Below are 26,769 nucleotides of genomic sequence, written 5' to 3'. Positions count from 1 at the left end.
TCTCATGATTTTCAGTTCAAGGTACGACACTTCCCAGTTCAAAGTCCTTTGGGCATGTGCTAACCATACATTTTTGTAACATTACATTTATTCGGTTGGTCACTCAGTTTAAAAACATGTCGTTTGTGCAGGTCAGTGTACTAAGCTGATAAAGATCGGCTCCTATTGTGCATTGCATCCGTTTGATATTGTTACCCTGTCCGCTTGCACATCCCACTAACGGCCATTTAAAAATATTTTTACTTTGAATGCTTAATGGAGTGCTTAGTAGTGATCGAGGTATCTGAAACGAATAATCGGGAAAAAAATTGATTGGTGTCCTTCGAGGTTTCTGTAACGTCAAGAATGTAGATTATGAACCGCATTGCTTCCTGATGCCCATCCATCTTCTGCTCTCTCATCGTCTCAAAGTTTTCAAGCACATGTACAGAAACTTCTAGATTTCTATGGAGGCGACTTTGCTATTCTATTAACAATTGTACACAGCCAATGCTGTAAGGTCATCCCATTAAGTAGAAGTTTCCTGTTTAAATAACCATAATACTGGATGTCAACTATATTTTCAGACACACACACACAAACACTCAGCAACTTTATTTTTTTAAATTCAAACCATTTATTAAAGCAAGTTCGTTTATTTGTGTTTTCTTTGTACACCCATTTTTAAGGGATCTATCACTGATTTGAGATTCAATGACATTCTAAGGGTTGTTTTCCACACACATTTCACACACACTAAAGAAAAGGAGATTGCTACAGCACAAAAAAAAAAACAAAAAAAAAAAAGCAAAGGGATGAAACACCGGTGACAGTAACATGGTGAAGCAGATTACAGTGTCTTTCCACCACTGGCACAAATTTCTCGCTCTTTACTTAAGATGCCTTCTGCTCAGAAACGCATTGTGCAAGATAAAACAAATCAAATGTTTTAAAGGAAACTAAATGATCATTAATGACCAATTGAAGGATAACAGCACTTTAACACAGAAAAAACCCACCAACCTCATTGCTAGCTTTTAAATATGCTCCATGACACTTCTTTATGTGAGTTATGGACCAGTAACCTAGCACTGGGGAGGGCGTGTGCGCGCGCGTGTGAACTTTTGTGTGTGTGTGTGTGTGAACTTGTGTGTGAATATCTTCTTTTTACTGGTATGCTGATGACTTGCCAAATGCACGTTTTTTTTTTTTTCGTTTTTTTTTTTATTTAATCAGAGAATAAACCGTTCTTTGAGAACGTGAGTTGACTTGGATCCCTCCGGAGGTGATCTGGTCGATCACGTGAGGATGGTATCGTCGATCTCTTCGTTGGAATCGGGCTGGCCGGAGATCTTCTTCAGGGATCTGCGATAACATTCTGTTAGCAGCTCGTTACTTGCAGAGTCCAGGATGGCTGTGATGCTCTGAAAGGCAGACAGAAACAAAAACACAGAGTCACAACCATTGTAGATACGGAAACAGACCACAGCAGAGCCCGCATGCATATATATATATATATATATATATATATATATATATATATATATATATATATATATATATATATATGTATGTGTGTGTGTGTGTGTGTGTGTGTGTGTGTGTGTGTGTGTGTGTGTGTGTGTGTGTGTGTGCGTGTGTGTTTGTGGGCTTTGGAGAAACTGAACTTGCATGCATGTAAACTGATGTTTTCAAATGGTTTATGGTTTAAGTAGCATGATGAAAACAGGTTTCAGAGTTTGATATATGTGTATGTACAGGTTGTGTGTATGCGCGTGTGTGTGCAGCGGTGTGGAAGTCTTACCTGCATCACCTCCTCTCCCTGTCGGAGTCTGAGCAGGCTGACGATGGTGTGTTCGCTCTGGGCTCTGACACTGGTGTTCTTGTCCTTGGTGTTATCCAGCAGGGCTTTAATGAGCGGCTTGACCACATTGGGCTCCATAGTGGGCGTGTCCTGCTCGTTCCACACCCACCATAACACACGCTCTGCCACCAGCCTGATGTCACTCGACTGGTTCTGCAAACACTATTGTAGAGGAGATGAGAGAGGGTGTGACTTTACTAAAGATGAAAGACAAAGTGAAAGCAACATTTTGACTTCTGCTAAATGACTTCTATCTTCTATTTTGAGAGCCGCAGAACACTTTGAGGAATTTTTGACGTCATGGCAAAATCTAAATCACAGATCACATCACAACAAAATCACATCACAACACAACCTTTTTTTCTTTTTTTTTTGCTGGTTTTCTTTGTTTTACGTTGTGGGCATTCTCAAACTGACGGGTTAAATTCTTACTATCGCTGTCCCATTGTAAAGCAATAAAACTAGGAGTAGGCAGTAGAACAGTTCAAACTTCACACACTGTCTGGTCTGTGTATTATATTTAGAGATGACGTCACAGTGTTGTAAAGCTGAGGGAGCCTCACCTTGACAAACTGTGTGATGATCCGGGATGATACGGCTTCTCCCCCTCCTGTTCTGAGCTGATGTTTCATTAGATAGCCCATGGATCTGATTCCACTGCACGCTATTGGAATCTGCAGAGGATGAAGACAGAGGGATAGAGAAGGGGGGGGGTGTGCAGAAAAAAAAAGAGAGGAGTAGAAAAAAAAGGGAAAGAAAGAGACAAACAAAAAAAAAAAAGATCAAGGGGGAAATGAGCAAGTTTAGGACTGGAGAAGTGTTTAAAAAAAAACAACAACAACACACAATATGATTACGACAGTGGTGTGTGTGTGTGTGTGTGTGTGTGTTCGCTCACTCTGTCTGCAGTGGCGCTGGCTAGGATAGCATCTAGTACAGCTGAACTGTACTCCTCCGCGCACAGCTGCTCTGGAGCCGACTTGACCGCTATAGCCAAAGCCAGGCTACGACCATGACGCACCATCCAGTCCACCCCAGATATGTCCGCTGTGGACGGAGACGCGGACAGGCAAAAAGAGAGTCAGTGAGAGAGAGAGAAAGAGAGAGAGAGAGTCAGTGAGAGAGAGAGAGAGAGAGAGTAAGTCAATGACATTAATTTAGTGTGCACCAGTAAAATTCTCAACTGTCGCACTCAACTTAAACTCTGTTAATCATTGTTTGGAGCGTTATTTTTATCTTCTATTTTATTACACAGGTATCAGACTGTGTAAGCCGGTATGACAAACCAAACAGAACGCTCATCACCGCTACTCAGATGTGTTTGGTATAGAAGACATGAATGGGAGACTGTGAGCATGACTGAATGCCTTAATGAGAGTGTAGGGCAGGTCTGAATCTATGCGCGACTGAAGATGAATGCAGAGACGAGGGGACTAACCCAGGACGTGCTGAAGCAGAACACTCCTCAACTCATCTTCCGACAGGAAGGCGCACAGCACACCGACACAACCTGCAGAGGCCATGCGTGTGGCATCCTACACACACACACACACACACACACACACACACACACACACAGAGCCAAAAAAACAAACAGGTACAGATGACACGTTTTGTAGACCACATCCTGTGTAAGCTTGACACCACTGTTTTAAGATTGACGGCATTCATACACACAGGAACAAAACCATTGTTATAAAGCTGTGCAATGTGATCTTTAATTAACTTCAACTCCCCGAAAAGGAACACACAGCCTTCTAATGTGCTGAGATTGTACTAGAATCTCTGAAATGTTATAACGCTTATCAGAAGAGTCCAAGAGCATTATGCAAGCAGGAGTAAAGACTGATATTAAATATATAGCGTAGAAGCAAAAGGTGAAAAAACCTAATGGAAGTTAAACTTATAAATTAACCATGAACATGTCTGGTTTCTTTCTGTGGAGAGAGAGATATATAACAGCACAACGCCTGAGAATGCGTTCGCTCTGAAAAGGTGGGTAAATACCTCGTCGTGTCCCAACATGCCCAGCAGTGTGGTGGTGATGTTTTTCTTAATTGCTGGGTCCACTTTTGACCCCGCTCCCTGAATGACGAACCTCAGAGCCTGTAGCATGGTTTCCCTGAGGCAAAATGCACCAGTGTTAGGCCTTTTACGCCAAACGTGTGTGCGCACGCACGCACACACACACGCGCACGCACATTTGTTCTACAGTTGCCATGACAACGGGCCATCTTTCATCGCCCAAAGTCCCATTCATCATAATCTGCATTAAGTTGATTACACTGTACAGGGAGTGTCTGTCTACAAAGTTCTCTTATCATGTCTCACCAGATTATGGGCTATCTCCTCTTGTTGCTAATCTCGCATATTCACACAGTAGTAGTACATTTTTTTGTCAATAATATTTAATAATGTGATGACATTTTTTTTATTTGGTTAATAATTTAGACATAAACATCCTCAACCTCTTTAAAGACACTTAAAAGACGGGAGTACATAGCGACGTTGAAAACAATGCTTAGGTCTTGTCGTGAGGTCACGCGTGTCTGAGGCGGAGGAGGTTGTGATTTTACCTGATGCCAGAGTCCTCGGCGTTGCGTATGGCGGAGAGCTGCTCGGTAAACAGAGGATCTACTTTAGTGTGGATGGATACCAGCTGGCCCAGGGCCTCGGCCGCGCGTAGCCTCACCGCTCGACTGGAATCCTGCAGCGCCTTCAGGAAGGTGGTCTGCAGCTGCGGCAGGAACGGCTTCAGAGCAATGCCCACCTACAGACAGAGGAGTCAACCCACACAGATTAAACTCTAACCTTTAGTCTGAGAGAGAGAGAGAGAGAGAGAGAAACAGGAAGGACTATCATGGTTTTTTTTTTCATTTTGTTAGCCACACAACGATTTGCTTCAAGAATAAAGATAAGTAGAGAACATTGGTAAATGATGGTTGAATAACATAGCTTAAAAAAAAAAAACGACAATTTAATGAAGCTGTATAAAGCGAATAACGAGCCGATAATTGAGGAAACGAGCAAATTAATACGCAAATAATCGAGGCAGTTGTCAAAACGGGCCCGGATGCCAACGAGGGCTGGGGTTAAGAGCCCGGATTTGTTTTGGCATCTGAAATTTTGGCACGCGTGTGAAATAAGTTGGACGGTTAACGGCTCCAGCAGCGGAGTTCTGCCGGGAGCTTCACCTTTGCCAGCAGCAGGGTCAGAGTCTCAAGCAGAGCGGTCTTAACGGTCCAGGCGAAACGGTCGCCGAGGATACGGATAAGCGGCCCCGTGATGTGGACCACGGAGGGTCGGAGGGCGTCTGCGGAGGTCAGTTTGATGACGGCGCCCAAGGCCCGCGCGGCTTCTTCCTTCTGCTCCGGGCTACCGTTCAACACACCTTCCCTCAACACCGGAAGAATACAAGTCACTCCCTAAGAAAGAGCAAGAGAGAGAGAGAGAGAGAGAGAAAGATAGTCAACAGAGGGTTGAACAAAACTGACACACACACACATACATATACACACAGACATATATACATATATATATATACACAAAATATTAAAGATTTGTTTGTCTTTTAGTTTCTTTAATCACATAGGATCTGTATAAATTAAATGACTGAAGACTCAGAGAGAATATGAGATAGGGACAGAAATGCAGAGTCTGACAGAGAGTGTGAGATTTTGGGAATGAACATTCCTGTGGAATTGCCCTATTGGCTCCTGTCTGTCTCACCTTCTTGGGCAGACAGAAGCCTGGAAGGTGCTGACCCTTGACCTCAGCGGCAGCTGCGCGAATGTCCCTGTGGAGGTCGTCAATCAACGCCAGCTGACTGCCACCATCCAGTTTCTATAGACACAGAGGATCAGATTTTCATGTTTAAATAGACGGTGACGAAGACCAAAGAGATAGCATGTGATGAATAAAACCAGTCACTTCTCATTTAAAGCAAAAGTCTTATGCTTGCTTATTTATTTAACAGCTGGATTTGGTATTTCCACTATTCATATAAGAGATTATAATCTTAATCTAATCCTTACTACAAAGAACGTTATTTGGGAGTTGATGATGACGCATAGGATGTGGGTGTTTCAATCTTTTGTGATGAAAAGCCTTTCAGTCAAGTGGCTTTACTTGCGAGAGAGCCATACAAGTGGTTAGATGATTACTGTGGTGATCAGAGCTGACTGTGTGTGTGAGGTGGTTACCTTGGTGATGGAGCTGATGGTGTCCCAGCTCTGGTTGAGTACTTCAGGGTTGGGGTCATTAAGCAGACGGATGAGGCCGGAGAGCAGAACGCGGTTGTGGGCGCTGTAATCGAGTCGCGTTCGGGCGAAGTAGGCGTTGAGCATGGTGACGGAGGCCTCCCTCAGCTGGGCGTCCGAACCACGAGTCGCCTCCAACAGGTCCTCGATAATGATACGCTGTCCAGTCTCGTCCTCCACTGACAAAATGACTGTCTGACAATTACTGAGTTCCTAGAGAGAGAGAGAGAGAGAGAGAGAGAGAGAGAGAGAGAGAGAGAGAGAGAGAGAGAGAGAGAGAGAGTAGGAGAGAGAGAGAAAGAGAGAGAGTAGGAGAGAGAAAGAGAGAGAAGATGCATGGAGTGTACCATCAGCTAATGTTCTTCTGAGAGAATAGGGTCAAATAAACAGAACTCTGTGTGTGTGTGTGTGTGTGCGTGCGTGCGTGTGTTATATTGAGATTACCTGCTGTCCCTCCTCTGTGCCCAGTTTGTCTTTAAGAGAGGAGAGCAGGGCAGGTAGAATCACTCCCAAGTGCCTTGTCAAAGCATCGCCAGCAACCGCTGACAGGAATGCCAAAACACGCGTGTTCACTGGAGGGGCCGTCAGCTATGAGAGGGTAAGCGAGAGACAGGGTGAGAGAGACAGAGAGCGAGAAAGACAGGGCGAGAGAGACAGAGAGCGAGTGAGATGGAGCCGGAGAGACAGAACCATTAGTCAGATAACAGACTACCGGGGCGTTGATTTTCACAATACCTCATTAGCGGTGAGAAAGAACCAGCAAGTTATTGGCCATAATTACTCTAGAGGACCCTCTTTTTGTAAGATTTATTACCAGGGAGCCTACAGTATGATTTCAGGTAGACCATGACGACAGGATAAAACACTATGATCAGGCTGGTATGTATGTAAAGAGCTCACCTTGGGCACCAGGTAAGGCAGCACCGAACGGCTCTTCACAGCCATGACCTGTTTCAGACCGTCCAGAGCGAACTCAGCCGTGTCCTCATCCTCCTGATGGGGGGGAAAAAAAACCCGATGTCACACGCTCGGTTCGGGCCGTTCGCAATACAAACCATGCAGCGTCATCAAACGGGTAATGAAAGCGCCTCTCTTCTCACCAGTTGTTTAAGCAGAGCGGGCAGGATGTCATCCAGGGCCTGGTGGCCAATGGTGGCGTGGAGCTGCTCGAAGGTTTTGGCCGCCGCCTCCCTGACCTCCTCCAGGGGGTCGCAAAGAGCCTTCCTCACCGTGGGAACCAGGGACTCCGAGAACACCAGGACCTGAGACAGACAGACAGACAGACACACACGTATATACCTTAAGTATCAAATATATTGTTCTCACATAGGACTCTAGGAAAAAAGAAAAGATTTTTGAGAATTCTAAACTCATGACTTAAGTGATCACTGCTTGGTTGAGAAATATCTAGAATATTGAAGTATTCTGCAATAGTTTTACACCACGCAACGTTCTTGTTGGTGTATTTTGTGGCATTTTCTTTCTTTTTTTTCTTTCTTTTTTTTCTTTTTTTAAATCAAAACTATCAGACAGAGAGCAAATAAATCTGTGACATTTGGACAAAGCATCATACATAATGAAAACTCTTTGTTTCTGTGTGTGTGTATGTGTGTGTGTGTGTTATGGACTTACAGCGTCCTTGCTGGTGGACTTCATGATCTCGCTGAGTCCAATACACACTCCCTGTCTCTCATCACTCTTGTCTGAGCGCAATCCCTCTTCCAGGATGGGGATAATTTCCGGAAGAATCTTCTCCCCCAGCTTTCGCACTAGGTCTCCCAGCGTCCGGGCAGCGATCTACCCAAACAGAGACAGAGAAGGGGACATCAGCACGTCACTACACGCAGTGCATGGACATTACCATCTCATGACACTACATGTGAAAGTTAGAACAGAGAGCTAGCCTCAACGTTACAAATACAGGCTGTAGGGATTATAGAGCAGAAACAGGTACTTTTTGAGAAAAAATGCTGAGAAAATGTAATTTCATCAAAGAGCTAAGAAAATGGAGCAAACCGAAAAAAAACAGCCGTGACGACTGTGGCAGTCCTGAGAACAGCTGAGCTGACATTTAAGAGACGTACAGAGCGAGTTTAATTTTGCGAGTGTGTAAACTGTGTGTGTGGCGCGTGTGGTGTGCGCGTGCGGCGAGTACGGCGTTCGCGCGCGCACACGCGCGTGTATCGAGGCCTTCGCGTACCGTTCTCTTGTCGCTGCAGGTGGAGGCGAGGAAACCCAGCAGTAGGGTGAAGAGCGTGGGGAGGATTTCGCGGAGCGTTCGAGGAGTGTTGGACACCACGATCTTCCACACGTGTAGCGAGGCCTGTCTCACCACCAGCTGCGTGTCTGATCGGCCCATGTAGAGGCCGGAGAGGACACGGTTACGACGCTCTGCGCCGAGAGCGCTGATGATGGCCTGTCCATTAAGAGAGGAAGAGCAGACGGTAAACGAAAAAACAGACAGGAGATGAAGAGCAGACGGGAAAGACTGAACCAATTTAAACAGACAGACAGTCATTTTAAGCAGCTGATCCCTGGGTCGGTTATAACTGAATGTGTCTACACCATTATTCCAACTAAAGGAGTATCCTCTAGATTATGAGGAACAGAACAAATAAATAACCAATAAACAAATGTCTATTATTAGAGGCCCATTATACATCGAAAACAGCTGTAAGACTGAGAGTGTTTCCTGAAAGAACATATTCATTTTTACATATGCCTACATAATACATATTCAGTATGTAACCCATATTCATATTCCAAAATAATCCAGTCCCCTCAGTCCCTGGTACTTCACCGTACTCATCTAGCTGACTCTCTTAATTAAGAGCAACTTGGTCATTTTCTATCTAACAGGACACACAACCTCAGAGCTTCCCTCTAATTCAGTGCCTTTTCCTCAGGGTCACAATGACAGAGAGATGTCTAGCCCAGGAATCGAACCCCCAAACTCTCTGGTTTTTGGACTATTTCCCGGTAAGCCGAGCTACTACTGCCAGACCACCTGTCACACTAAAGTGAGAGTGATGATCGGAGTGTGGATATTTATTTATTGTATGTAGGTTACCTTATTGGACTGTGCTGTGCCAAAGTTGTCGTCTTCAGAGGCTGTCTCCGTGGTCATTTTTCCTGACACGCCTGAGATATGGAAGAGCAGGTCTCCTAGCAGCTGTACGGAGCTGAACCTGAGGGAAAGGAAAAAAAAAAAGGTGTTTAGTTTGACTTTGATTACTGTGAGCACAGAAAACTGGGCCTACACGCACACGGCACAGTATTTATACAATGTGTTACAAGAATATGAGTAAAGATAGACTCTTTTTTCAGTTTTTAACGCGTCCAAAAAGAAAACGCGTGAAATGATCCGATTAGAAAAAGAAAAAAAGACCGTGAGAGTGTGTGTGTTTGTATGTGTGTGTGTGTGTGTGTGTGAGAGAGAGAGAGACTCCACCGAGAGACTCACCTGATTCTCCACAGGTCGTCGAACAGGCCCTGTTCCAGCTCGGGCAGCAGCAGAGCGATGGCCGTCTCAGCGTACATGCTGATGATCCTCTGACCGGCACGCAGAGCCGTGTCCCTTACATACTCATTCTCATCAGCCAGCGCCTGACAGACAGAATCACAGAGAGAGAGACAGATAGTGTGAGACAGGGAGACCTCAGGGTCTGAACTGTACAACCCCGATCGGAAACATTAGGTAGAAATTTGATTGTGTGAAGTTTTGCTGATGTAACTATCACAAGCATCATGGACATTAGAAGAGAGGCTGGGAAAAGAGAGAGAGAGAGAGAGAGAGAGAGAGAGAGAGAGAGAGAATATGAGTGAGTGAGTGAGTGAATGAGTGCATACCTTGAGGATGCAGGGAATGATGGGGCCCACGTAAGAAGGTGGGAAAAGAGAGTGAGAGAGAGTGAGAGAGAGAGAGAGAGAGAGAGAGAGAGAGAGTGTGAGTGAATGAGTGAGTGAATGAGCCCATACCTTGAGGATGCAGGGAATGATGGGGCCCACGTAAGGGGTGAACTTGTCCCCGAAGGTGAGAGGGAGGTAGATGAACATCATGATGTAACCGTCTCTGACGTGAGAGGCAATGTCCACTTTACTGGCCGTCTGCACCACATCCGGCATCAGTTTATCCAGTTTCTCCACACCTAGACCAGCCATCACCTCAGCCAGACCTGAGGAGACAACCAGAGCAAGAGAGGACAGCATTAGGGGTATATTCATAAGAATACCATGCAATGTATACAAAAGAAACAAGAGGATTGATTCAGATATAGTGACGAGTAAGGCAGAGAGGTGGAGATAACGACACGCACAGGATAGACAGAGCGAAGCAATAAGACGGGACTGATGAATATTAAAAATTTATTTGGCTTGTCGCCCCCTGCTGTTGCTTAGGAGAACAGCAGGATAAAGCGCTCACCTTGGGCAGCCCCAGATCTGTCCACGGAGCTTTGCTCGGATGCAAGAGTTTCCATGAGCCAGGGCAGCAAGTCCTCAAAGCAGGATTCACCCATACCCTTCACCATAGCACCCAGCGCTTTGGCAGAGACTGTGCGCACCTGTAAGGGGAGAGGGACAAATTTAGAAAGGACCTTGTAGAAACTTTTGTGTTGAACTTGTGGGTTGTGGGTGAGATCCTAAACCAGAGAAGCAACTGTGGAACCAAAGAGAGAGAGAGAGAGAGAGAGAGAGAGAGGGGGAGAGAGAGAGAGAGAGAGAGAGAGAGAGAGAGAGAGAGCGCAAAAGAGAAAGAGAGAGAGAAAGAAAGAGAGAGGGAGAAAGACAGAGGGGGGGGGAGAGAGAGAGAGAGAGAGAGAGAGAGAGGGAGAGAGTGGATCCAAAGAAAGAGAGAGAGAGAAAAAGAGAGATTCTGACCTCAGGTACAGGGTCCAGCAGCGATGCTTTGAGTCCAGGAATCACACTTGGCAGGTATGGAGACAGATCCTAACCACAGAGACAAACAAACAAACAAATAAACAAAGCTTAGTAACCGCCATCAGAAGTACACAGCAGCTTAACAGCTTTGACTCATACATAGAAACCAAACGGCAGAAATCATTTCTGTGTGACTTGCTGCAGTGCGATACCTTCTGGTCGGTGAGGGAGTACATGTTCCCGATGATCTGGGCGGCCATTTTACGGGTGTCGGTGGAGCGGTCCTGAAAAGCCCTCTGGACGACGGGCATGATCAGGGCCAGAGACGGAGCGTCGATGAAGTGGACGAACTTAGTGTCCAGCAGCGTCTGCAGACAGTGCTGTGTCTTATGGGAGGGGTCAGTGAGGGCGTCCAACAGGATTGGCGTGATAGCTGAAAGGAGAGTGGAAAAATTAATTATGAATACACACACACACACACACACACACAAACCACTGAAACCAATTACCATTAGGGATTACTTGTTCAAATGAGCCAAGAAGAGTACAAGTTGAAGGTGACCTTGACGAAGTTTTATACGTGCACTAAATGTATTTGTTTTTCCATTAACTCTCCCCTCTTGTCCCTCATCGGTCTCAGAGGTAACAAAGAAAAACCCCACGTTTTAGCTGCATTTCTGTCTCAAAGTAAAAAACTGACCTTTGCTTTCCCTTATAGTCACGTTCACACGTTTTCTCTCGCTCTTTCTCACTCACCCAGGATCTCGGGGTTGCGAATGACGGAGCCGATCTGTCGGAGGGCCTGCTGGCCAGCCTTCTGGACTTTCACGTGGGAGTCGGTCAGAACCTCCGTCAGTTTGGGCACAATGCTGGGCAGACAGGAGGACAACTGCTTTGGAGCACAGTAAGCCATAGCACCCAGCAACTCCACGGAGCCTAAGCGGAGAGGGGGAGAGAGGGGGAGAGGGAGAGAGCGCTCATATTTCAAACAATCAGGTCACGCTTGTCTGTCTTGTTTAAAGTTTAATAAATAAGAGCCTAAGTATGCCACGACTAGCAAAAAGAACATGACCATGGTCCTGATTAAAATTTAAGTATTTCATGCCCCATGCTCCGCTAAAACGCAAGCGAGTTTTGCTTGTAACTGCGAGCCTTTCGTAGTATCATGACTGTAGAATGACAAGCGTAACGACCAGTCATCTATCGCGGTGAACACCCACCTGCTTTGGTCCTCCAGGATTCCTCCTCCAGCGCCACCAGGAGAGAGGGCAGCACCAGCTTCACCCCGTGGGCGCTGAGGTTCCTCATGACCGCCTTGGCACAGTCATCCGCAGCCTGGCACAGAGGAGAAGCAGTAGGGTGAGTGGATGTTTCAGAGCGAACAGAGATGGCAGGAAGGAGGGGTACGACAGAACGGTAGAGACGACCAAAGACGCGGTTTAATTAAGGACGGAAATGGAAAAGCGCATTGAGACGGAGGAGCAGACGTACCTCTCTGACGTACTGGTTGCCGTCTCCGAAACACAGGAGGAGGTGGGGGAGCACGTGAACCACATACGGCTCAAAGAGTTTCCCGAGCATGTTGCACAACATCTCAAACGCAAACAGGGCTCCTGAAAGACAGAGAGAGAGAACGAAAAAAATCACATTTCATCCTCCAGATGTCATTAAAACATCAGCTAGTAGTTCGCCGAAGTGTTGCTGAGATGGTTCCAACTGTATTATGACGATAGATATTGTCCGAATGAAAAGAGAGCGTGTTGGAAGTAGAGGTGTGTCAGCCTAGCACAGCTGACCTTCTCTGCGTCTGAAGTTCTTTTTGTCTTGGATGGCGTCCGTCAGGGTGGTCATGATCTCCTGCTGTTTGAGGGACAGGATGCCCAGGCCCTTGACCAGGCCGGCCAGGCCGTAGGCCGCGCCCTTTCTCTCGGCGTACTTGTCGCTCTCCAGGAGCAGCTGCAGGAGCTTCCGCACCATGCCCCCGGCGTCCTCCTTTATGGCTGGCACCAGAGGGGGCAGGCAGCTGGCGACGGACTCCTGAACCTGAAAGAGCAGGTGCAGGGCCCACGTCACAATACAAATCTTTCCGTTTTAAGTGGAGGAATCCAAGACGAGAAAAGGCCGACGAAACAAGGTCAACACAGACGGGTTCGCACACAGAGCCTAAGTGTTTTGATCCGCAATGAAGAGCGAAGGACCAAAATAAAGAGAGAGGAACGAGGAATGGAGGAGAAAAAAAAACGAAAACAGAAAACGAAACCTGCGTTACCTGTTGTGAAGGTGTGGACAGGGCAGTGATGAGCTTGGCTACGATGGGCTTGACTTTGGGGTCGCTCTTGTCCAGATGTTTGGCCAGGGAGCCCATGAGAATGACCACGCTCTGTCTGACCGAGTCATAACTGGCATCCTGGGGAGCGTTCTTAAGGAACTCCTCAAACACGGGGAGCAGGGAGCTCACGTTGTCCTGGTAACGCAAAAACATCACAATCAACACAACTGTTACATTAAAAACATCGCTGTCGACATGTATTACTTGCGTAGTATGGCAAATAACATTATTGTTCTGCTTATATTCAATAATACTTTCAATAAAACACATGACAGTGGAATGGATAATTGGGTGGATGGATGGATAAAAGTTAATGTGTGGATACGGATAGACGTAAATGCATGGACTGAGATAAGAACAGGGATAGATGGATGGAGATGAATGTATTGATAGAGAAGGATGGGTGGATGGATGGATGGATGGGTGGGTGGATGGAGATGTATGTATGGATAGAGATGGAGATGAATGTAGGGATGGAGATGAATGTATGTATGGAGATGGAGATGTATGTATGTATAGAGACGTATGGGTAGATGGATGGGTGGATGGAGATGAATGTATGTATGGAGATGGAGATGTATGTATGGATAGAGATGTATGGGTAAATGGATGGGTGGATGGAGATGAATGTATGGATGGAGAGGGATGGGAGGATGGATGGGTGGGTGGAAAGAGATGAATGTATGGATGGAGATGGATGTATAGACAAGGATAGATATAAGAACAGAGATGGATAACTAGATGAGCTGTTTTTTTGAGGGGCAGGTTTGTACCTTGCCGTGAGTGTTGAGGGCAGACAGAGCGGCGTCCAGCATACAGCGCCTGACCTCCACGTGGCGATCGTTCAGAGCGTCAGGGACGAAGAAGAGGAACAGAGGAGTGACCTGGGTCTCATCCAAGTACTGAGCCAGCTTATTGAGAGCCAGGGCGATACCACACCTGCACAGAGCAGAGACGTCAGCAAAAAAACCCCAAAAAAACCAAGCCAGGAGCCTGAACGACTGCTTCAACGTGATAATTCCATAGAACGTTCTATCAACAGAATACTCAGATCTTTACCTGGCTTCCCATTGGTCAGGAGGCGCCTCAGAGATGACCCGGCCCAAAGCGTCCAGAACAGGGGGAGGTCTCTGTAGTAACACAGGCTCAAAATCAATATACAGGAGCCCAGACTGCCAAATTAGAGCTCATTACCGAAATGGTGTAACTACATTATCTGTACAACCCATGTTTTGCTCATTTTCTTGTAAAGTGGGACTCATACGATGTGGTTAGCTTAAACAGTGATTACAAATTTAACCCTTTAGGAAGGAACCAAAGCGCTGACTGGTCATTGCAGGAGTAAGACTGAATGGTGTGTGGGCCAGTGGGCTGGAGACTCACGTAGAGTTTTTGGTGGTAGAGTTCGGTGAGTTGGGCGAGTACACTGGGAGCCTGGTCACGGTACTGGCTCACGGCGCTGGACAGGGCCTCAGCTCCAGCAGTCCGCACCACCTCCTCGTGATGGGTCACGTCAGCAATCAACAGAGGACAAAGCTCAGGAACCAACTCCAAACACAGGGCCTGCGACAGTCTGAGACAGACAGACAGACAGACAGAGAGAGAGAGAGACAGAGAGACAGAGAAAGAGAGAGAGAGAGAGACAGAGAGAGAGAGACACAAAGAGAGAGAGAGAGAGAGAGACACAAAGAGAGAGAGAGAGACAGACAGAGAGAGAGAAAGAGAAAGAGAAAAAGAGAGAATGTGAGAAAACTCTAACACTGCATCATCACAGTTTGAGGACAAAATGGAGAACGAAAGTGAGATGCACTATTGAAGTCTGCATGGAAAAAGAAAAAAGTCTCACTCACTTCTCAGCGAGTTCTCTGCCCTCCTCTTCCACGTCAAATTTGGCCACCCAAAGCCTGCGCAGCAAACTCATGCCGTTCGGATCAGCACTGTCTGTGGGCAAAGCCAACTCCATCTCCAAAAGACCCTGTACACACACACATAGACACACACACACACAGTGTCAATGACAATGTGTTTGTGAATCAAACCCCAGAGAGAATTTCGGTGGTGGTGGTAGACGCCCTCACTTTTTGTGAGGACCATGTCTCGCACAGCAAGACAAGGAGAAAGAGTGAGAGAGAGAGAGCGAGAGAGAGAGTTAGTGTGCTAAAGAGACAGACTGTATGACTGTATGTAAGAGAGCGTGCGCGTGTGTGTTTTAGCTCCTCACCCTGAGGGCGGCGTCTCTGACGGAGAAGCAGGGAGAGAGCAGGGCCTCCAGGAGCACGTCTATCTCAGGCTGCTCCGCCAGCGCACAGCCCTCGTCGCCCCCGGCGCTGGCACACAGCGCCGTCAGACAACCAGAGGCCAACACCTGAAACACACCCAAAACCCACACACACGGGCACCGGCATTACTGAACTGCCACGCTCAGTTAAAACCCTTTAAACACGACACAAACAAAACTCATCAGACATAACACATTACACACGTTTATAACGTTGGTAATGAACGTGATGCAGAATTGTGAGTGTAAGAGCGTGAGTCTGTGTGTGTGTGTGTGTGTGTGTGTGTGTGTGTGTGTGTGCGTGCGCGCGTGTACCTGGAGGCGTGGTGTGGATGTGCCGATGACTTTTGTGAGGAGCATCAGCATCCCGACCCTGGGGAGCAGCTCGGGACCATTCTGACGTAGAAACAATCACATAAAAACATAATCAAACGTACGAAAAACGCAACATTTAGAGATAAAGTAAAAGGAGAAAGACTGTGTGTATGCGTGTGTGTGTGTTTGATAAGAAAAAAAGCCCTGGGAGAGTGGCGCGGTGGTGATGCTTACCTCGTCGATGACCGTGTCGTCGGTGTTTGTTTGCCCGCGGAGCTGAGCGTGTTGGTTGATGACCTGTAGCGCTCGGGTCATCACGGTCTCCGTCTCCTCGGAGGTTCCGCTGTTCTGACTCAGCACCGCTTGCAGCAGAGGGAAACAGAAAGAGAAAGCCGGGGCGGCCATCGGCTGGGCCTCTGAAACCAAAAAGACAAAATGACAACGTGACTGATACGCTCTCTGTGTGTGTGTGAGTGTTTTGTGTTTTACCAACGTCTGGAGACAGATTTTTCACTAAATTCTTGTCTGTGTGAGTGTGTGCACGTGGATGAAATGAAGAGGCCCTACGTTTGGAGCCAAACTGAGTCTGCAGGCTTTCTTTACAATTCACATGAATTTTAGTGAGTAGAATAGGCATTTTATTCAAATAAAATGTGTTTTCTGAGTGTGTGTGTGTGTGTGTGTGTGTGTGAGTGTCTGGAATCCCAGTGTGAGGGCACTCACCGGCTTTGCCCTCTCTCTGTGGGACTGTGTGTGTGTACAGCAGCAGGACCGTGCGTTGAGTGGCTGTGTTCAGGTCCTCCTGAGCCCAGGCTTGGTCCAGATCACACTCTGGTTTCAAAAGTCGCAAGGTCACCTGACCCACCAAGACGGCTGAGAGCAGTGACAAGTAAACAATTGAGAGAGAAAAACAAACAAACAAAGTTTCAATCTGTCAATTCAGCACATTTCAGTTTTAAATTCTGGCCAGATAACAAATAAACTAAGCGTAAATGGAGTTAGTTGCTGAACTCTTTTGTTTCTATAATAAACACTGTCAGAGGAAGAAAAGAAACTGAGACTTCTGATTGGGTAAGAACCTCCCCCATCACTGAGTTAGCTATGAAGTCGGAAAAAGGGGGAGGGAAGGAGAGAAAGAAAGAACATGGAGAAAATGACAGGACGCCTTAATAAAAACAGTATCTTTCAACCCTTCCCGCTTGAGTAAGGACGGTCTAACAGGCAGACGGTCCGTGTGGAGCTGGGCGTGAGAGAAGACTGCGTACCGAGATGACAGAGCTCTTTGGGAAGCAGACAGAGACCCATGTCCAGGAAGCAGTGTCTGAGGGAGGGGGCAGCCAGCGGAGACTGCAGCAGGGGCAGCAAGACCTGAAGGACACCCGGCAGATGCCAGGAGATCTGAGGGGGCTTACTCGCCAACACTGCCTCCAACAAACCCACGGCACACTGCAGCTCCATGTCCAACTGAGAGAGAGAGAGAGAGAGAGAGAGAATGTCAGACCAGAGATAGAAAAGTTAATGGCTGCTATTTCACTTCACCCCAATGCGACAAGGCAATTAATCAAGCTCACTAGAAAGAGAGAAGGACTGGAAAGTGAGAGAGAAGACTGAATCATAAGAAAAGTAACGCTTGCGACAAAGGTGAAAAAAAAAAAAAAGGAGAACCCACAGAGCGTATTCCAACGGGTTTTGGATTTTGCTTAAGTCTGACATGAGCTGTCTAAGGTACTGGCAACGGAGAAAATCCAGAAGCAAGAGCACACAGAACAACGTTCGCCTACCCCCTGCATTCTCTTGCGGATGCCGGCCTCTTTCTCCAACTGGTTCTGCATCATCTCCTTCTGTTTGCTGGTCAGCTGCACCTCCTCTTTGATTCCTTTCTTCTTCTTGATCTCCTACAGGGGCAGACACAGACACGGGAAAGTTTCATCTTAAGCCTCCGACTGGTTTAGCCAATTCAGAACTCACTCTCTCTCTCTCTCTCAAGTTCTCACCTCCTGCAGCTCCAGTTCGATGATCTGCTCTTTGAAGGAGTAGGCCTTGTTTTCTCGCTTCAGGTTACCTTTCTTGCTGCTCTCCTTCTGCGCACTGAGAGCAGAGAAAGGGGAGGCAAAAAAAAGGACGGTATGAGGAGAGAGGAATTGTTAAACTCACACCTGCGCGCAAACGCACCTCAGTGTCTTTTTCAGCCGCCCCCCCCCCCCCCCCCCCCCAAAAAAAACTCCAAAGTGGAAGTATGAAGATTTTACGACGGTGTGCGTCAACGTTACTTTCAAAATGACGTTACACGCACAAGGTGTCAGAAATGAAGAGTGTTAAGGACCGGCGAATACACGGAAACAGAAGGTTATTGTAAGGAAAGACAAAGTGGAACCGTATGAAGGGGAAGAACAAAAAGAGACGGAGCTAAATCCACTGACGAATCGCAGCCGTACCTCTGGATGATGCTCTTGTCATACAGCTCTCCCTCTGGTGTGAGCATAATGGCATACTCGTCACGCGTCACCTGTCGCAGCGCCGGATTGGACAGCAGCTCTGTCACGTGACTCATCACCCGTGGGAGGAGCTTTCCAGGTGAAAGAACAGACAGGGCACCTACTGCATTCCTCACAGCCTGTAAAGCCAAACCGAAGCGCCATGAAAGAGGGTAACACATCAGTCATATACTCGCTCAGACATGCTGACAGTTAATCAATGTATTCTCAGTCAAAACAAATCGATATTTCATCTGATATGATTCTGAAAGAGGTTTTTACGGGGTCTCGTAAAGGCCAGAGAGGCGTGGGTGACGGACCTGATTGTCGGTGTTGGCCTCCAGCAGGCGGGGCAGGACCGTCTCCAAGTGTTTGTCAAGAAACTCGACAGCGTCGATCTTCATGCTGGACAACAAATGTGGCCACAAGTCAGACCGGACTGAAACTGTGAAAGGAACGAGAGACGAGACGAGGAATGGGAGAAGAGAAGGAAAAAAGAGAAGGGAAGTAATGAATGCCTGGGTTTCAAAAACCAAATCAGAAGCATATATCATTCGATCATCTCACCAGTGGTGTCAGTGAATACACTTAAATCAATCTATCTGAAAATTGTGACAGACAGACAGACCTATAGAGGGGTGGTGGGTGACAATGATGAGGTCCAGGGCCAGTTTTTCAGCTTCGGCTGTGTCATTCCACTGGCCTGCCACCGCACAGATCACACTCAGAGCTTCCAGAAAGATCCGCGGAGGAGTGTATGAACGTCCCAGTTCTGTCAACTCCCCAGTTTCTGTCTGCAGAAGATCTGGAGATATCACCTGAGGGACAGAAACAAAAAGAGAGCATGAGAGAGAGAGAGACATGACAGAAAGAACGAAGTAGGAAGAAAAGAAAAAAAACATTCAGTGAAAAAATCCCATTTGTAACATTATAATATAACTCCCCCTGCTGTCGTCAGTGTGAGCCCAACAGACGTTTACCTTGTGTTTGTTGATAACCACACGTAGCTCCCCCAGAAGGCCATGGGCCAGGCTGGAACCGCCCAGTGAGGAGAGCAGTTTCTTCACCGCCTGGTGGGCACGCTTCCGCACGCGCCACACACGACAGAGCAACACTGCCACTGTGGCCTGGTGGTACATCCTGAACAGGGCACAGACGCAAATGAAGGTCGATTACCAGGAAGGACACGCGATGATATTACATGCTGAACAGTAACGTGAGGTTTAGATAAATGTCTCTTTCATTTAAGGAATTTTAAACATCTTTTAAATACTGGAACAGATAGTGATTGTCAAAATCACAGTAAGAATAGGAGCGTGAACAGAGAAGAAAAATGGATGGGGACTCACTGGGACTTGTTGTTGTTGCTGAGTCGGTGCGGCTGATCCAGGAACAGTCTCTCACACAGCTGCAATACTGTACTCAGAGCTGAAGGCACAAACCATAGTCATATGTATATGTGTGTGTATGCGGATTCATAACTGCAACTGTATGTATGTATGTATGTATGTATGTATGTATGCATGTATGTACAAAATCTCACCTTCCTCGTTGGCCTGGGAGAGAAATTTCTCCGTGGTGAAGAGAGGTTTCTTCTCGTCCAAGATTAGATTCCAAAAGGGGGCTAATTTGGCCTCTACAGAAAGAACACAGTTATACAAACCTTAGTTACTGCACACAAATTTATTTCTTGACCTCATTCACATCACTCATTTCACAGTGTTCAAATTAAACCACATCCTGCGACTGGCCCGTGTGTATAATGATGGTTGATTACAGAGAGACAGACAGTGTAAAACATAAGAGATCTGCTGACCAGTTTGAGTCTCCAGCAGGGAAAGCCGACACAGCAGGACCGACGCGGCCACGCCCTCGGCCAGCAAAGCCTGCTGGGAGCTCTGAGCTGCTGCTTTCTCAACCGTCTGAATGAGGAGGGGGACGAGATCGACAGCCTGGCTTAGTGTGTCACCTACAGAGGAGACAGGAGGAGAGCAGGGAGACAGGAGGAGAGAAGGGGAGAGAGGAGGAGACAGGGGGAGAGAGGGGGAGAGAGGAGGAGACAGGGGGAGAGAGGAGGAGAGGTCAGAGAGAGACGGAGATATGTTTCACAGCACACTCACATCATCATCACCAAGTATCTTCATCATTAACACTGTTCATATGAAAGAAAACCCCAGAAAGACCAGCACATAAGATAAAGGTATGATACTTGCCACAGGTCTCCATTCTTCATAGAGGATTTGTTTCATGCACAGTGAAGGAGCGTGATGTGTGTATGGAAGAAGGGCAGTGATTTTTTTCATACCCAGAGGGTAAAAGAGCGTGATGTGTGTGATGTGGGGGCCTAGTGGTGACTAACCTTTGAAGGCCCCCAGCATGGCCTGGAGGTACGCGTGCCGAACGGCCGAAGTGGAAGTCTTCAGGGTGAAGGCCTTTTTAAACCAGTCTATCAGAGCGGCTGGCACCTCCACACTCAAACGCCCCGTCCAATGAGACAGCACTGAGACCGCGTGCACCAGAGTGCCCTCGTGAACTGCCGTAAACACACACAAACAAACAAACAAACGAATTCAGTTTCTGAAAGTCATGTATCAGGGTGGAGAGATGAATTTCTACAAAACCAAGAAAGAAAGAGGACAGAGGAGAGGAGAAAAGAGATGGAAAAAAATGATAAAAGGATGAAAGATCTTGAGAGTTAAAGAAAAAGATAAAACAGAAAGACAGAGTAACTGCGAGTAGGAGAGAAGAAAAAAAATGCTGAAATGTCAGTTGACAGTTACCTTCTTGTTGAAGGAATGGAATGAAAAGTAGGGCCATGCTAGAGCTGAGAGTCTGGTTAGAGGAGCCAGAGACCGCGTGGTGACTACAACTCCCGATTCCTGAGGACAAAAAATATAAAACCAAAGTCATTACGCATTCCAAAAAAAAAAAAAAAAAACCCCCCCGCAAAAAAACAGCATAGTCGACCTGAGACACATGTTTGAGTGTATATGAGAGTGGAAGAGATGTTTTAAGCCTCTACCTGAGAGGACACTTATCTTCTGGGCCACCACAGTAAGTTTCCCCTCTGAGCCTGTAATGGCACAATACACCAGACACAGAATATTACTACAGCACAAAGAACAGACTGACAACACTGAGAAATGTGGCTATAAATGTCCTACATAATCAGAGTGTGATGACAAAGCTTTGTGTGTGTGAGTGTGTGTGTGTGTGTGTCCTGACCTCCCAGGATGCCGAAGAGGTGTGTGACGAGGTCCTGGACAGCGGTGGCATCACTGCACTGCTGAGCCAAGTTCTGTAAGGCTTGGACCGCCTGCTCCATCAGCTCTGAGTTATTGGCCTTCAGCTGACCTAAAACACACACACACACACACACACACACACACACACAGCATATAGCATCAGTCCTTTGACGCGCATGTAAACTGACAAAGAAAGACATGCACAGCTGCTTTGACATTGTGTGAACTCTGGTGTGTGGTCAAAAACAGCACACGCATAAACTCTCTGATGGGCTCTGACTTACTGGCAATGCCCTTCCCAATGTCCATGGCATACTGGCTGAGGTCCAGAGTGAGAGAGGCCAAAAGACACGAGATGGCTGATGAGAAGAGAGGAAAAAGATGAAAAAAGTATATTAAAGATGGGGTGAGAGAGAGAGAGAGAGAGATTCAATGGCAGTCAAATGGCAACTTGCTGGAGAGCAGCATTTTAAATCTTTTCCTAAGCTGTCTAAGTACTTATCAATACCTGGTAGGAAATGCATCGGTGAAAGCTCTGAGTATGTGATTATATATATACACACACATATATGTGTGTGTGTGTGTGTGTGTGTGTGTGAAAGAGTATGTAAGTAGGGACTCACTTTGCATGGAGTTCTCTGGACTTCGTAGCATGGCTTTCTGTAGGGTTGGGAGGAGCTGCTCCTTAAACTCTGAGTGGGAGACATGCCTCAGCACAGAGCCACTTTTTTCCTGCTCACACACACACACACAAACACACACACAAAAAAAACATTTCAGTGCACAGTCTCCGGGTCAAAGAAAGACAGATCTCCGATCAGTCTACGGTTTCCCCAACATTCTTGTGCCGGGACTGAACGCTAGGGAATGAATACTAAAACACTCACATTGGTACAGCGAATGAGATGCATAAATGGATCTAAACAAACTGGTTTTTAAGGTTATACTGTGAATATACACTCACCAGGATGTGCGAGTGTGGCCTGGTCTTGCTCATCAGAACTGTCTTCATATAGAGATCCAAAAGTGCCGTCTACAACCACACAGAACACACGTTTCACTCTCATACTGAACACTCGATGCTGAAATGATTTGGAATACAGAGGCAGAGCTTTGGGGGAATATGTATTTTTGGGATGTGGAACCTTGTGCTTGTCGATGGTGCCAATGTCTTTCTGGGCTGTGCAAAAGTCCACACACACGCCAAGCAGGACCAGAGAGGAAGGGTTCTGATCCAGACTCAACAGAGTGCTCATGTACTGATCGGCCAGGCCCGGATTCTGGACGGAAACGACCAAAGAGACGTTCACAGATCGAAACATTCACAGACAAAGCGCTTTTGGGTCATATTAACTGCATCCTTTATTTCGTTAAACGTGAAAGTATTAAAAAAAAATCGCCAACCTCCTTCCAAATTTGGGTGAGACTCTTCAGTGCAGATTTGAGGGCATTACGGGAAGCTCCTCCCACTACTTCAGCCAATAACAGGCTCTGAACCTCCAACTATCAAAGAACAGATGGAGAGAATAAAGGAAGCACGTTAAAGACACATCAAACGGAGAAAAGACCGACTCGATGACCCGCGATCGTACAACCAACGGGCTTAAGGCACTAAGACTTTCTTTAAATATGCCACGCAGTTCACGAATGACGCCAAGCGTGTCTTAAACAGATTCCTGTCTAGAGTGGCTCACAAGGGTTAACAAAAAGGACAAAAGCAAAAAACGTACTTCGGGCTTTTTTTTCGGTGCGATTCTTACTCTGCGCTCTACGGGGAACAGCAGTCGGGTCACTCACCAGTTTTTTCCAGTTGGGGCCCTCTCTCTTCTCTGAGGAAGAGAAGACGGCACGTACCAGCACGCAGGTCCAGGCCAGAGCTGTGGTAGCTGCCGACGCAGAGCTCTTACTGTAGACGCAGGGGGAAGAAAAAAAAAAAAAAAAAAAGACATGAACATCTTTAGAAAACTTCTAGTAACTTCCTAACTGAAGAGCAGTAATGAACAGAGGTCACAGCTGTTGGCTAATACAAATCAATAATCTGGGAAGAAGATTGATGACACATGCACCAATTTAAAAAAATTTAAACACAGTCAGCAAAAGTATATATGTATATATATATATATGCGGTATCTTGCATTATAATCAGAGATCAAATGCAAGATTCAGGTAAGGTCCTCAAATGTACAGTTTGACATGCTTGTTTTGTAAGAGTGCAATCTGATCTAGGTTCAGTCTTACCCAGGCATACCGCTCTTGCTAATGACTCCACTGCTGAGCAGGCAGTTAGAGAGGTTGGTTGCTATGGTATCCGGCTGAGCTTGGGCCAGCAGGTCGATGATGGAGAACATGACTCGTCGAGAGGCAGCATCCCTGTGAAACACATTGACATTCAGCTTGGTATAACACTATGCCCACAAACATATACACGCAAGCAATTTACAAGTGTTACATTCATGTAACGTTAATCGTATAAAATTCATCATATAAATATTCACATTAGAATTTCAACACGGCTAAATCTGCGGTGAGGGAGTGTTGAATTTCCGTGTTGTCCAATCAAAATGGGTCTTAAATGCAAAATAAAAAAAAGTAGAAGGAGCAGCATTATTACAACACAAAAGAACTAGTCAGAAACTGCAACCAGTAACATAATACAGCACAGAAGATTAAAGCGTTAATCAAAGTGGTTTAAGAATTTTAAGCTCTGAGAGAAGGAGGAGCCGATGAGGAGCTGTGAGGAGGCTATGTGGTACTCACCTGTATCTGTGGAGAGTGAGGCAGAAGAGTTTGCACAGGCCTTTGATGGCTGGCTCCGGTAATTCTACAAACAGGCATTAAATATGGTCATTGAAAACCACAGACGTGTCCAAATCACTAGTTGCATTCCACAAGGAGGAGGACTAAGCATGTGACAGTTCACAAAACTGACAGTAGGAATTTTTTTTTTTTTTTTTTTTTAAACTGAAACTCACCTTTTCCACTTATGCATTGCTTCAGTTCTTCCACAATCTCTTTTCGCTCTTTCACACTTGATGTTGTCACTTTCACAGCAAATTTCTTTAGTGTATCAGAAACCTAGCATGACAGAAACATACACATACCTTTTAAACGTGTTACTGCAAGAGGAGAATGTCAACACAGTATGTCAATATTAAACACAGAATACGAGCTGCAACGGTGGATTACTGGCAACAAGTGAGAGTTGGATCCAGCTGATCCGAAAGCAGAAAGTCGCCATAAATCGAGTTCGCTTACATAATAAAACAAATCACCAGAATCACGAATCTAAACCAAATGACTGACAAACCCACGTCGACTGTAATTTCATTTGCTTAGCGGAGGGACCTTAATTACTTTCCAAAAATGTTACGTCATCGCAGCATGTTTGCAAATAGCCTTTCCCCACACACTTCCAGATGTTTCACAACTATTCAACTAAGATTCTCCTTCTACAATCAGCACCGGAAAAAAAAGAGGGCAACCGAGAGATTCACGAACATAACAAGAGTAACAAACCATCTTTCAGACACGCTGGGTCTCTCGGTCTGTGCACTCTAACTGTGAGTTCATGGAATTCTAGTAAAGTTCGCCCAGAAGTATCTGTGCTACCGCCAGGTATCTCACGATTACTCCCACTTTTACCTTCACACATTGACTCCTGGCTAACTTATCTACGCTGCTCTTCATTACCATGGTGTCACATGGTACAAAATCCACAACTGGACATAATGGTGAAGACTGACTATCTACAAAATGGAGCTGAGATCGAAGTTAAGATTCGGTCTCACAGAAGCTAGCTAGCGTTGGCTTGCCCCTTGCCAAAGCACTCTCGTTCTGTTGCTCAGTTTGCTCGCATTGTTAACGAAGTTATTCTGTGGATCGAAAGCTTCGGCATATCTCTCTTTCTGTGCTCTAAGTTAGTCGTTTTCGACCACTAAATCGTGTGAAAATGGCAAACATTAAATATAAGATGGTGGTAAAATGAGTAACTTGATAAGCATGGGGATAATGTAATTTCAGTCATGATCACACACGAACCTGCGTGTCCGCTGCCATCTTGCCGGTCTCGATCTGGAAAGACTTTATGTCGTCTCTTCCGGGTCATGTACCACATCCTCATGCTCTTCTATGCGTGCAGTACACGTCTGCGTTGATTTTCTCCTAATGCTGAAGCATCAGGATTGAAGAAGTTACACATTCTTTTTCTGGCCTTTGAATATACTTTTTCAAAAGTTCGCATTAGTTATCATTTTTAATATATCTATCTATATATACACACACACATATAACAAGGTATATCTTCCCAGAGGTTGAAATTTTCCGTTGGGAACGGTTCGAAATGGGGAAAAAAAAACAACCAACCAAACAAACAAAAAAAAACAAGACACACAAGACATGGGAAGAATATATCTTTATTTCGATATGATTAGAATCAGTTAACAGAACTCCCAAAGCATCAAACAGTCTTCAAGGCTCTATCCTTGTTTTCCATCTGACAATACCCAGGCAAAAATGACACGGTATTTCTTGTGGACAAACTCGCCAAAGGCGTCTCTTTTGTTGGCGGGTAGCTCTTTCACATTTAGAAAAAAATATAAGCAAAATTCCTCAAAACCGCATCTTCTGCGCAGACAGTGATAGCGCTGAGTAACTGGCGTAAAACTGAAATTCAGATTTTTCCATACCGATCATTTTAGGATTACATCTGAAAAACACCGTAGAGCCGTAAAAAAATAAACATGTTTACGAGCAGGTTATTTCCTTCCTGGTCCTTGCTTTACACAGCCTCAGTAGTGATCCACAACGTTTCAGCTGATTTTATGTCAAGCAGATTGTAACAGAGTGTCGATTATCAACTAGCTATAAAGTGAAATGATGATGGAAAAAAAAAAAAATCCTGATGTAATTTCATAGCCTTGTTCTGAAAACGGAAATGAAACATCCTGGAAGGCATTCTGTGAGAATTATGTCACACATGCATTAACCTCTCCTCTCAACTACCATCTCGTTTACATTGCTATTTCCCAAAATCAGCAGATTAATTTAAGACTTGCCAAAAAAAAAAAAAAGAAAAAAAGACAAACAGAAAGGTATCAGAATTGTAATACAGCAGTTGCCTGGTACGGACAATAAGAATGAGAGAATAAA

At 45.9% G+C, this 26,769-nt stretch overlaps 1 protein-coding gene across 1 annotated transcript; it reads right to left on the bottom strand.

Moving 5' to 3' along the window:
* Positions 1-637: 637 nt before the first annotated feature.
* Positions 638-25,701, bottom strand: gcn1 (GCN1 activator of EIF2AK4). Its single transcript, XM_030790917.1, has 58 exons — positions 25,660-25,701; positions 24,594-24,696; positions 24,379-24,442; positions 23,860-23,991; positions 23,419-23,527; positions 23,026-23,124; positions 22,767-22,901; positions 22,586-22,654; positions 22,245-22,353; positions 21,906-21,980; positions 21,602-21,730; positions 21,399-21,449; positions 21,157-21,255; positions 20,736-20,909; positions 20,193-20,345; positions 19,920-20,012; positions 19,726-19,804; positions 19,357-19,516; positions 19,005-19,194; positions 18,697-18,821; positions 18,338-18,516; positions 17,897-17,990; positions 17,684-17,797; positions 17,168-17,366; positions 16,626-16,775; positions 16,137-16,318; positions 15,903-15,983; positions 15,531-15,674; positions 15,160-15,284; positions 14,693-14,882; positions 14,369-14,439; positions 14,083-14,248; positions 13,250-13,444; positions 12,777-13,023; positions 12,472-12,593; positions 12,201-12,315; positions 11,737-11,916; positions 11,193-11,413; positions 10,981-11,049; positions 10,526-10,664; positions 10,081-10,277; positions 9,566-9,708; positions 9,173-9,290; positions 8,303-8,518; positions 7,735-7,899; positions 7,203-7,364; positions 7,003-7,095; positions 6,547-6,690; positions 6,046-6,315; positions 5,573-5,686; positions 5,038-5,268; positions 4,420-4,613; positions 3,851-3,965; positions 3,282-3,378; positions 2,742-2,890; positions 2,407-2,517; positions 1,784-2,005; positions 638-1,403 (listed from the first exon to the last, which is right to left on the bottom strand). Exons 1-58 carry the CDS (start codon positions 25,675-25,677, stop codon positions 1,278-1,280), a joined length of 8,016 nt encoding a protein of 2,671 aa, XP_030646777.1. The 5' UTR covers positions 25,678-25,701; the 3' UTR covers positions 638-1,277.
* Positions 25,702-26,769: the final 1,068 nt, after the last annotated feature.

The sequence above is a fragment of the Chanos chanos genome, chromosome 1, assembly GCF_902362185.1.
Source record: "Chanos chanos chromosome 1, fChaCha1.1, whole genome shotgun sequence".
Classification (NCBI taxonomy): domain Eukaryota; kingdom Metazoa; phylum Chordata; class Actinopteri; order Gonorynchiformes; family Chanidae; genus Chanos; species Chanos chanos.
This window is presented reverse-complemented; position numbering and strand designations above follow the sequence as displayed.

Excerpts from the sequence above, each read along its gene's own strand:
- gcn1 (XM_030790917.1), bottom strand. Across the intron at positions 23,528-23,859 it reads AGCAAGAGCGGTATGCCTGG|TAAGAGCTCTGCGTCGGCAG; the intron begins GTAAGACTGAAC and ends CTGCGTCTACAG. Across the intron at positions 14,249-14,368 it reads CCTGACCAATGGGAAGCCAG|GTGTGGTATCGCCCTGGCTC; the intron begins GTAAAGATCTGA and ends TGCTCTGTGCAG.